The 12,409-nt window shown below is 36.4% G+C and overlaps 1 protein-coding gene across 1 annotated transcript in view; it reads right to left on the bottom strand.

Moving 5' to 3' along the window:
- Positions 1-12,409, bottom strand: part of CRISPLD1 (cysteine-rich secretory protein LCCL domain containing 1) — a 20,852-nt gene that overhangs the window by 1,667 nt on the left and 6,776 nt on the right. Inside the window, exons 9-12 of the mRNA XM_009072689.1 lie at positions 10,947-10,990; positions 10,786-10,858; positions 8,633-8,708; positions 1,069-1,199 (exon numbers count right to left, since the gene is read on the bottom strand). Of these exons, the coding sequence (XP_009070937.1) occupies positions 1,069-1,199; positions 8,633-8,708; positions 10,786-10,858; positions 10,947-10,990 (324 nt within the window). The remainder of the gene's footprint in view (positions 1-1,068; positions 1,200-8,632; positions 8,709-10,785; positions 10,859-10,946; positions 10,991-12,409) is intronic.

A 12,409-nucleotide genomic window follows, 5' to 3' on the forward strand; every position in this document is an offset into this window, starting at 1 on the left:
GTATAAATAATGATTAATTTAGCAACACTCTTCCTAGCTGCATCTCTACTCGATGAGGAGATTTATATGGAGAACAAAAAAGTAAGCAAGGAAGCACCTTTTCTAAGGGAAGTGGATGACCATAGGGAAAGTCAAAGAATAAGTAAAATAAGTCATCCACTAAGCAAAGAACATTATTTTACAAGCTTCCAGGTTTGCTGAAAGGTTTGAAGGAAAGAGAGTAGACATTCCCCTTAAAAACAATAAAAAAAGACTCTACCTTTTCCTACTTCTCTGCAGAAACTTTTGGAGGTTTTTTCTCCCAACAATTTCTTAGAAAGACTATAGTTTTACAGGTTCCAATAATTCTTAGCTTTACAGGATTAAAAGAGTGGCTTTACAGGACTAAAGGAGTGGTACAATTTTTTAAAGATAATTTCTCTTTCTTCATTTAGAACCTGGAGAAGTCTTTCATAGATTAAAATTAATCTGCAACATGCAGCCATGTGTTATCCTACAATGCACAAATACACTGAATACAACTAAATGAACTTTCACAGCATCTCCATTTTTTTTCAGAGAAACACTGTTAACAACAGACAAACTATTAAAAAAAAAGAAACTAAATATATGTTTCAATGATTGGGAATTTTAATATTTGTGAATATTATTTATGGCCCAGGATCACTGGTTCAATACCATGTAAATCACTAATGAACAGTTCATCAGGAACCAATGAACCTGCATCAGTAATGCTAATTTTTAAAAAGTCCCTAGGAAAGTAAAGGCAATTTTCTTATCAAATATTGTGTTAGTTGCAACAGAACCAGCAAAGCAAACAAGAGCTGTATTTTATTTGGTAAGAAGCTTTTCACAGTAATGTTTTATGAGCTTAGAGGAGGCAGGCACCTCTGCCACCACAGCTTCTCCAAAGTCACCACAGCTGTTACACAAGCTCTGTAAATCACACATTTGGCCGGTTTGGTCGGTTTCTAGCACTGTCCCAGGTACAAATAGACACAATGCAAGACTTTGTAAATCTTATTGAGGCGAAGGGTAAAGTGTAATATTTGAAAATGGGCTCTGTACCTTTCTGAATATATCCCATTTTGAAAGGAAGCAATATACACCTTTCTTTTGTCTACTGGCATAACATCAACATAACCGCCCTGGTTGCGAACTACACCAGCATGTACTGCTGCCCGGCAGATACTGGATATCTAAGAAAGAATGAGGAAAAGATTAGTCTTCATTCATCCTTTTATTTCATAATTGTTTAGAAGAAAACACATAGAGACATTTAAACCAAGCTTAGGAAATGTAAAATAATTCTATTTATCGCATGACTAATTTTATTAATCTTACACATTTAAATCAGTTTCATAGGAATTACGTCAACTTATAGGAATACATACACTGCCTCTTCAAAAATCACCTGCAGCATGACCCCAAAATAATTTATTTCAGACTATTTCAGTTAAAAAATCAGGAATATGTTTGAATTCTTGAGCTTTTCAAAATGAAAGAATCTATCAGCTTTCATTTCAACAACAGAGAGGTAATAAAATCCAAACCTTGGCCAATTATTACAGACCAGAAGATTCAGTTTAATCTCCAGTCAGGGAACCATAGAACGCAAAAGTACATGCAGTCATGTTTCTAGTAAAATGTCCTACCCCAAAAGGTGAGGAATAAACTGTACTTATTTCCATCTCTATGTCCAAAACCTTAAGCAGCAGTGAAATGATCCATATTCAAAGGGGACATCACAATTTCCTATCCAGGCATGGATAAATGCTAAAAGCTGATTTGATTAAAGGTATAATCTGAGCATCACACAGAAGATATAGGTCTAAAATCATTCCTCTGCTATGACAGAGGATTAATGGCAGACTAATGGCTTTTATCTCCTCAACATTGGATGAGGAAATAGTCGGAGGTGAAAAGTCTTCAATTGCTTCAAAAGAAGAATTTTTAAATCAGGTTATAATTCCGCAGACTTTTCATAGGCAAAATTATGCAGCACTGCTGGGCCCCAGGCCTTGTGAACAGAAATCCAAGTTGATGCCAACACAGATTCACCATCAGTGCTGAAGTTGGTACATGAACTCTTACAGAAGCTTGACCTCTAAAAATTGACAGCATCCACCTGAGGGTGTTTAAGAGAGCTGGTTATGTCATTGTGGCGCCACTCTCTGTTAATCTTTGAGAAGCTGTGGAGATGGGGACATACCAGATGACCAGAAGGCTAATGTCACCCCTATCTGCAAGAAGGGATTAAAGGAGGATCCAGGCAATTATAGGCCTAACAGTCTTACTTCAGTCCTTGGGGGAGTTATGAAACAAATGCTCCTGGGGGTCATCACGAGTCAAATGAAGCGTGCGATTGGGAAAAGCCAGTATGGGCTCATCAAGGGTAAGAGTGTTTGACAAATGCCATCGCCTTCTATGACAAAGTAACTTGCTTGGCTGATGTAGGGCAAGCAGTGGATATTGTCTACCTGGATTTCTCCAAGGCTTTTGATATGGTTTCCCACAGCCTACTCCTGTAATATGGTCTAGACAAAGGGTCTGTGTAGTGGTGGTAAAATGGCTGACAGGCAGCATTCAGAGGCTGGTGTCAGATAGCTTCTTTTCAAACTGGCAACCTGTCACAAGTGAGGTCCCCCAGGGATTAGTATTGGCCCCAACACTGTTCAATATCTTCATAAGTGAACTCAATAATAGGATTAAGTCTACCTGAAGTTTGCCAATGATACCGAGTGGGGAAGTGGACACTTTGGAAGGGAGAGCCACCCTGCAGGAATACCTGAATAGGCTGGAAGAGTGGATTAACAAGAACCTTATGCAATTCAACAAAGACACCTGGAGTGCGTATACATGATTCAGGAATGCAGAGCTTGCAGGCACCTACCCAGCTGGGCAGCAGCTCTGTGGAAAGGGATCTGGGGAGTAAACAGTGTGCCACTGAGGCAGAGAAAGCCAACAGGATGCTGGGTTTTACCAGCAAAGGCATCAGCAGCAGAGATAAAGAAATCATTATCCCACTCTACTCAGTGCTTGTCAGTCCACATCTGGAATACTGTGTTCAGTTCTGGTCCTTGCTATAAAACAGATGCAGAGAGGTTGGAGAGGGTCCAGAGAAGGGCCACAAAGGTGATCCAAGGACTGGGAAGCTTTCCATATGAGGAAAGGCTGAAAGAATCAGATTTGTTCAGTCTTGAGAAAAGAAAGCTTAGGGGAGACCTTATCACCATGTTCTAATACTTACAGGCTGGCTACAAAGCAGAAGGAGACTCCCTTTTTACAGGAGTCACATGGAAAAGATGAGGGGTGATGGGTGCAAGTTACTCTTGGGAAAACTATTGCACACAAGAGGGAAAATTTTTCACCATGAAAACAATCAGCCATTGGAAAAATCTCCCCGGGGTAGTGGTGGATTCTCCAACATTGGATACTTTTAAGATAGGGTGCTAGGCCACCTTGTCTAAACCATGGTTTGCCAACAAAGGTTGGAGCAGATGATCCTTGAGGTCTCTTCCAACTTGGTATTTTATGATTCTATGAAAATTCTCTGTGAAGTTAAGAGCAGTTTCATCTGCTTGAAACCAACGTTCTCTGGTCACCAATTCCTCTCACGAACCTATGAAGCATAAATAATATCCACAAAAGGATGATGATAACTTTAATTTAAATCATTGATTTAAACCTGCAGACCTGTACTACACTTTTAACATTTTAAAAATTGCCAGAAGAATTAAACTCCTTAGATACTCCAGAAAGTAGGTCCCAATTTCAATACATAGCACAGTAAAGCACAGTTCCAGCTACAGTGATTCTCTACTTGGAGACAAGTTGTTTTGTGGAAAATCTTCACTGCAATAGGTCCCTCCACAAGCAACCGTAAAAAACTTAGCCAATATAAATATCAATAGCTGGTCACACAGACCACTATTTAAACAAAAACTGTATTTCTTCCAGTTATAATTGGAATAATTTATATCTGTTTACCATGGCTGTTTTGTAATCTCAATGCTATATAAAAAATCAGGAATTTAAAATAGCAATGATTTTCCTACTCTCATTCCAAGCACAGGACTTGCCAGTTTCACTGTTGTATAGTTTGTCTTTCAATTATATAGTTTGTCTTTTAATGCTACAGTATTTAAAGCAGAAAAGATCTGAAATTGTTTATGAAAATAATCTTTGCAGAGATGCTTTGGGGTTTTTCTTTCCACACTGCTGGCTGCAGTTTTTGAATATGCCAGAAGGGATGCCATTTATGCTCCTCTGTACTTTTCCTCCTCCCAAGGCTGCAAGACTTCTGTTATATCCTGAATAGTAATAGATGCCTTATTCTTAGGATTATAGCATCCCTTACTTACTCATACTGTGGGAGTAGCTAAAGAGCAGACTGATCATGTGCAAATTCAAATACCCAAGGGGAAAAAATGGCCTCTGCAATACAGGATTACACTCTAAAGAAACAAAAGACGAGATTTACAAGCAATTAACTACAATGAAGAACTAGAAGAATATTATTCATTCCAAGCATAATAGTAACTTTCTTTTCCATTCACATTGGAAATGTAAAAAAATGCTAGAGATACAACTGACAAAAAGAAAGATCATAGTTTTTCACCTCTGTAATAGTAACTGAAAGTCTATGCCCTTTACATCATTAGGTAAGGCGACACCTTCATAACTACATTTGAGGGCAGCTAAGAACTGCCTGTTCCAATCTTATTTGGAAGTTTCTAATCAAGTAAAAAGGAAAGGAAAAGTCATGGAATGGAGATTTTGACAGAAGAGGCTGACTACTTGTTGCAAACTATTTCCAGCAAAGACTGGAGTCATTGTTAGGGTTGGTACCACAACTGTTACTGGATCAATGAAGTATGGCTAGGCTAATGTATAATATTTCAAATCTGAAGGAAAGACATTTATATGGGATATGTGAAAAAAGAGAGGTGAGAAGAATGGGGCTGATTAGGCCAACTCAGAGGCTATTTTCAGATGAAAAATAAATGGATATTCTGATGCTGCTTTCCAGATGAGACTGGAGAAAATGTGCATACTTTCTGAATAGAATATACATTCATAATTATGAACTAGCCTGTAAGAATATATATGAACAGATGCATATAGTTTTATCAATATATGCAGAACTTTTTTTAAAATAAAGTATTATCTGCCTTTATCTTTCAAGAATTTCTCACTGTTTTAGCAATCTTAATCTAAATGGAATCAGATTCCATTACAGATGCCATAATATTTCCTATGCTTAATAATATTCTATCATCATGATCACACTTCTTGAACTGTTAAGGTGAGCCTCCTGTTGATTTAAGCAGAACAGGATTTCACACTTAATGTCTATTACAAATTTCAGCACGTTATTGGTGGTTTATATTAGCAGTCTTATGTCATTTTCTGGAAGGCCTCATCAGACATTTGAGTTAGTCTCTAATTTTGACAAACAAACTCAAAAGGATATAAAGCAGTATTTTAAAGTTAGTATAAACATTTCATACAGCAATATATGGCCCTGCTCTATTACTGTGCTGTGAACACTCTGAAATTTGTTAGATTTTCGACAGCTCATAGAATCTGAATATCAAGTTGCCTAATTATTTCCCTTCTTCAGATACTCAGCAAACAGCAAATATCTACCACAGCACAGTCCTCTGCAAAGGCATTTTAACCACAAACATCTTTAACGTGCTGTCACAGGACTACAGAATCGTTTAGTACCTTTTTTACATCATATCCATTATGCCTTACCACAGCACAGAATTAAGAATACTTTTGCACAAGTTTTAGGGAATATTTCCACATATGGTTACTGAAACAAAAATTAATATGACCAAAGTCCTCAGATACTATAAAACTACACAATTCCATCAAATTCTTTAGATAGAAGTTCTTTGTTGATCTCCAGCACCATTTTTTTGGTACAACTGCACCATCAACGCTAATAATGTAGAGTCACTAGTGATAGGAGATTGTCATTAGGAAAATGTTCCCTACTGTGAAAATAACAGGATAAATATAAACCTTAATCTCTTCAGAAATTCTTCTAAGGCAACTGGAAGTTAAGAACTTTTACCATATACAGGTTTAAGATGTGTCCATTAAAATAAAGTTTTACAAAAAAACTCTACAAGTTAAAGAACTTTCAAGGGAACTACTGTAGCTTCTCCTTCTCTCTGTTTTTTTAGATTTTGGTACCTTGATATTCCAGGGACTAACAGCAACAACAAAGGAAAATCTCTATACAGGCAGGTGCCTGTTTTTCAACAGAGATCAGACAATCTTGTCAGGCCTGACATGATTCAGTTCTTGTGAATTTTTTTATTTTATTTCACAAATAAGGTCATATTGAAAAGTGCTTTAAAAACACAGATATTGTTAACATGCTTGTCAACATGACACAATTCTGAAATTCCAGAAATAAGACTCAAAAAAATTAGACAAAATGGATTATCTGAAGTTGAAAGACGGAACCAGGTCTTCAGCACAAGATAGGAGGAAACTCTCATTTATCCTGGTCTCCCAACAAGAGAAGGCATTGATGTGGAAGCTCTCAGCAGTGGGGCCAGCAAGGACACAAAACACAAAGGTAGCAATGTGCTTGGGACAGATCAAGAACGAGTAAATGTATTTCTGTCTGCTGAGAATGACACATACTACAGTTCTTATTCATACCATAATAGCTCTAGCCAGGAAAATCCTAATACCACCATAAACTCAGAATAAGAGATACTTCTGTTTTAAAGAGCTTGCAATCTGCCTCCAGACAAGTGGAACAAAAAGCCATCAACTTAAAAATAGACTGGACAGAATGCAGAGGGTTGTGTATTACTGAAAACTCCCCACAAATGTAAGATTATAGATGGCTGGCTATATGAACCTTGGCTGTGATTTATCTGCCACAGACAAAGAGACAATCACTAGCAGACAGATAGAATGGAGGATGAAATAATGGGAGATTTTGTTTCAATTGAGTTAGGGACAGTCATTGCAATGTCAAAGACTAAAAAGAATAGGACGAAAAAAATCCTTTGAGGCACTACTGATAAGCCAGAAAACAACCCTTCTCAGGAACAGAGAGGAAAAGAAGCCACCATAAAATATGAAATAAGTCTAAGAATGGATGTCTAATCAGACCAAAGCCAGAAAAGGAAATGTTTAACTAGATTCTCACGAATACTATAAAAATGATTTTGTCAACATATTTTTTGCATTAGCGACATCTATTAATGTTATTTGCTTTTTTTTCCTTAACGTCTTTGCAAAATCTTCTTCATTTACTCAGTCCAAGAGGCCTAAATAGTAATGTAAAAAAAACAGTCATGCATATATGCATACAGCCACAGACATATATATGAACTTGAAGGAATGTCACAAAAAAAAATCTATCTTGTGGAATCAGCCAAGTAGATCACAGACTGCAATTTCAAATACATTTGCTCTGACAAGTAAGCAAATGAATTTTTTACATCTATGAATGAACCTGTCTGTGAATACATGAAAAACTGCAAAAGAGGACACACTTATTAAACAGATTATTCTCTATAAATACTTCACCTGTAGCTAGTTCAATAATGTATTATAATGCACACAATGCCTAATTGTATTAGTGGAAATATCAATAAAAAGTAACCTAGTTTTAGAATAATTTAAATGTTGGCAAAAAGGAGCATTGTAGAAAACTGCAATACTGATACCATTAATGGGAATACCTGTACAAACACAGGTAGGACACATCTACCTACATTTGAGCTAGATGCCCCAGGAACCTTCTGTAGGAAATGGAAAGGAATAGACATCTCTGTTTGGCAATTCATCGCACAGTGAGGTAGACACGCCGAAAAACTCAAATGAATTCTGCTCTGCCCATGCCTTTTTATCTCCTTTATCACTATACTGTATGTACTACAAACACAACCCAGAATAGCAGCTTCAGTGTAAATATCTACTCTGACAAGATCTGAAATTGATAAGAAGGCACCCATCCCTGGTTTCTTACCTGTTATTTATGTCCAATTTTTCCTAAAAGCAGTATGGCTGCACACATTTCTATACAATGGAGATGAATAATGAGATAGTACATCTAAAATAATTTTAAAGCATTACACTATAATACTAATTAAAGTCACCTGGGACTTCTCCAGCCAAAGAAAGTGCATATTCTGAGTTGTTCTCCTGTCTAAGTTTAAAAAAAATTGGGTCTTCCTTCTCCTCCAACAAAGCCTTTTCTATCTCGCTGGGAAAGTTGGGCTGTAGCCTTTGACTGCAACCACAGAACTGAGATAAAATTATGTTCTACAAAATGGACTTTGCCTGAATTTATTTTCACTGTCTCTCTTATACACATTAAGGACCTGGTTCCATGTGCTCACATCAATTATCTTCCTAAACTGAAAGTACTTCTGACACATGTGACACAACAAGTGTTTTCAGGACAAGATACTTCCCATATCTTCAGCAGCTGAGTACTATTAACTTAAACGGGACTCGCTGAAAAAGAACTTTTGAAAAGACTGTGAAAAATCAGCATATGAAGGAAAACTGTATATCTATATTCTCTCTTATTATCTTTACATTACAAGTTTTCATAGGGTTTTATATTTCATTCTATAATACTTACATCAGAATAAATTCGTGTACCAATTACACGAGCGTAGTGTGGATTTGCCTGCATACAGTTGTGAGGACAATACACCCTGAAAGATCAAAAATAAACCACATACAGTTAGGAAGAATATCAGAGTATTACTATATCACGTTCAATGTCAGCATTATTGAGTGTAAAACAAGTTGACGATGCATGCGTATGGGTCTATACTGCTATTAAAAGGCTGTCGTTTTTGAGGCTTTGATCATATGGGTGAAAGCATTGCTGATATAAGCTGAGGTTAATAATGAAGTGCTTAAAATCATACTTTAGCAAGTCTGGTCTTATTCCCTTTGGATAAGCAGACGGTGTTCTTGTTCAACATATGTGAGGCTAGTAAAAAACCAGTGAGACTGTTCACTCTTCTATAATTTATCTGATTCTACAGCATCCTATACAAACTGTACAGCTAATACCTTCTCAGAAGAGGCAGATCTGAGCGAGGACCTGCCATGATGCTGACGACCTGCTGATACAAGCCAATTTAGCAACTTATAATGAAGATGAACATTGGCATCTGTGGCTAAAATGAAAAATTTTGGAAAGTAATGAGATTCCTAGGTGATTCTAGATCAGAAAGCTACCGAAACAAAGACTGTCTTCATTCAACTCCATTGTGTTAACCTTTTAGGAAAACTTTCCTGTGATTCATGCATGCTATAGCTTCAAAATGCACAGGAAAACCATGTGGGAAGCTAACAGTAGTACAGAAGACATCAAACATCTTATTTGCTAATTGCAATATGCTACAAGGAAGAACTGTCAGTCGACTCTAGATCTACTCCAAGCTGTTTCGTTTAAAAAATGGATCATGACCCGATGACTTGGCAGCCACCCTACACAGGGCAAGTGTTCTTCTCCAAGATGCTATCCATGCTCACTTGAGCATGCTGGAATCTTTTCATATGTATAATTAAAACAGGCCAATGGGGCTCAAAAAGACACTTTTGTCAGAAGGAAGCAAGATGTCAAAGAGACCTGTTGAAGGCCTGCTGATTTATGATTAGGATGTGAGAGGGAAAATGAGGTTGTGTAATCAATGTCATAGCTGATTACTGATTGCAATTCCTGAGACTACATTATCAGAATTAAGTTAAGAGCATGCACAGCACCTTGAATGAATCACTCCTGTTGTGAAGTAACTTTTAACCTTACTTATATTTTTTAATTTTCCTAAAGATAGACATTATTTTTCTATTAATGAAGCAAGTGTAGTTTTTAATAATGAAGAAATAAAAGAAAAAGCGAGAAGTATGAGATTGTACCCATCCATTCCTGTGTTCCACTCCTCAGCTTACTTCTCCACATCTTCCAGCTAGAAAGTCAGGAGTCATAGCCAAAGACCAAACAAGTACAGGGACCCAAGTGCTACATGAAGGGATGTTTTCCTAGCAGTTCTGGCTTTGTACTTGCTTCCTGTATTGGCTGTAGGATTGCTATGAAGGTAATTCTGTGGATATCTCCAGTTTAGTTTGCGGTAAATCATGCTACAGCGCATTTACCTTTGACTCATCTATGGTTTTAAGAACTGTTACCAAATTCATTCATCAAAACATTGTGGCATAGGCTCCTTTCAAAGAGTTAAAATATAGGCTTCAAAGAAATGGCACAGATATTTAGAGCTGTTTACTGACCTGCAGACCACACCTTTCCTTAACCATATATATTTTAATTTTTTTAAAATCCAGTTCCTCCAGAACTCCCAAACAAATTATTAACTTCCACAATAAATATCTGTATCATATCCTTCTATTGTTTCTTTTTCATGGGTAAATAAACTGTAATAAAAGATATTTTGCCCAAGGTGCACAGATATAATAGTGGACAAAGAAAAATAAAAACGCATTTTTATTCACAGTCTTTAGTCCAACCAATGACAATTTCATTAAGATTAGCAACAGGATCTTTAAGGGTAAAAGAAAAAGATTCTATTAATGAAAAAGCCTGCAGATCATATTTACCTACCTGGCCTTCTACTGAGACCAAAACCCAAAATATCAGGTAAACATTTCTGACTTTGTTTCTACAGCTACTGTTGTCACCTTTATCAATGCCAACTTAAGATAATCAGTAACTGACAGAAAATATGACAGCACTTTAAGTTAATAAAATTAAAAGAATTTTACCTTGGACAGTGTGAGGCTGGTTTTTGAAATGGGCACAGTTGTTCCACTGTTGTTTCACAAGTGATAGCTTGAACTGAAGAAAGCAAAACGGAAACAAAAAAATGTGGGCTATTTAGAATAAACATAAAGTAGTAGTGAGTTTATAAGAAATAAATACTTACCTGTTACTTTAGAGACAGTGAAGGAGTTAGCAGACTGGTATTTTCTGTAGAAGAAATAACATAAATTGTAAGTAAATAACATATTTCAGCAATTACTTTTAGCTAGAAGAATTTTTATTAGAGAATATATGAGCAAATTCAAGACATTGTTCCCAATCAGGTTTTATTCATTGCACCCCCTTCTCCCCAGTTGAGAATCTATTTATTGCAGTGACACATTCACTTTGTACTGTGTTTGAAAAACAGGAATGCATGTTAAACTCTTTCAATAATTTTATTTTCTAAGAGAATAAGTGCATTAGGAACAAATTTCACAGTATATTTGTCCCTCAAAACAAAGCATATGGTTGCTCAGAAGCACTCATCTACCAAAAGAGATCATTCACTTTCCCTAAAGGTCCATTCCTATAAGCAACTCCAACACTGAAAAGAGTTTCTCCTGGCAACCCTTCTGAAATATTTCATTAAATTTTACTTTTGGATCCTCCTGTTATCACCAGTATCATTAAAATCACAGTATAACACATAACAGTCTGTTTTTCTCAGTAATAATGTACCTGTTTTTTGTTGTTACAAAAGGTCAGGTATATAGATTATGCTGTTTCATTACAAATTGATGAACATTTCTGTTTTACTCATCTTCTATTTTCCTCCTCTTTTAAGTCATTGGATATGCCTCAAATTCTAATACTTTTCATCTGTAACAAAGAAGCTGCGGATGCTTTTGGTACCTACAAAGGTATTTATTACTAAAAAAAACCCCAAAACAAAACCAAGGAAACTATTACCTATTCTTGTTCGGAGCAAACTGCTCCTGTGTGTTCCACTGTCTGCTTGCACTGGTTAATTTAGTTGTATGGCCCACCAATTTCATAATGCTAATTTACTAGATTCCAATATGCTTTCACCGAGGTAGATCATACTTCTGTTTCCCTAGCATTGTCAAACACTGATGTGAGAATTGTTCACTGTGTTCTACTTTCAATTAGCTTGTTGAGATATTAAGATATTCCTATACTAAAAAAAAATCCAACTGCTGAAAAAAACATCAGTATGAGCAATTCTGGTTAAAAGCAAAGGAGCTGAAGATTAGGAAGTTTGCTGGATATTGCACTGACAGTCCCTTTTCTGTATTACCAATTCTGTTTTGCAATACACAATTGAGATGAGATCCACTTTATTTCACCTATTCATGAACCACATATGTAGCTTATGCAAGACTCCATCTAGAGACACTGGTGAGAGTCAGGTAGCTGCAAGGCATCCCGTGCCTTATTAACGGGCCTTTTGAAGGTTTGGAACTTTGGTAAATAATTTATGCCAAACACTTGTATTTATAGATTGACTTATGAAGCTGATGTTTGATCACAATATGTTGTAAATTCACTCTAACAAGTGATGTCATAAATATTACAGGACATTAATGAAGAATTATGTCATCTGTGCACACAAATATCAGCAGG

This window comes from Acanthisitta chloris, unplaced genomic scaffold (assembly GCF_000695815.1).
Source record: "Acanthisitta chloris isolate BGI_N310 unplaced genomic scaffold, ASM69581v1 scaffold18344, whole genome shotgun sequence".
NCBI classification, from domain to species: Eukaryota; Metazoa; Chordata; class Aves; order Passeriformes; family Acanthisittidae; genus Acanthisitta; species Acanthisitta chloris.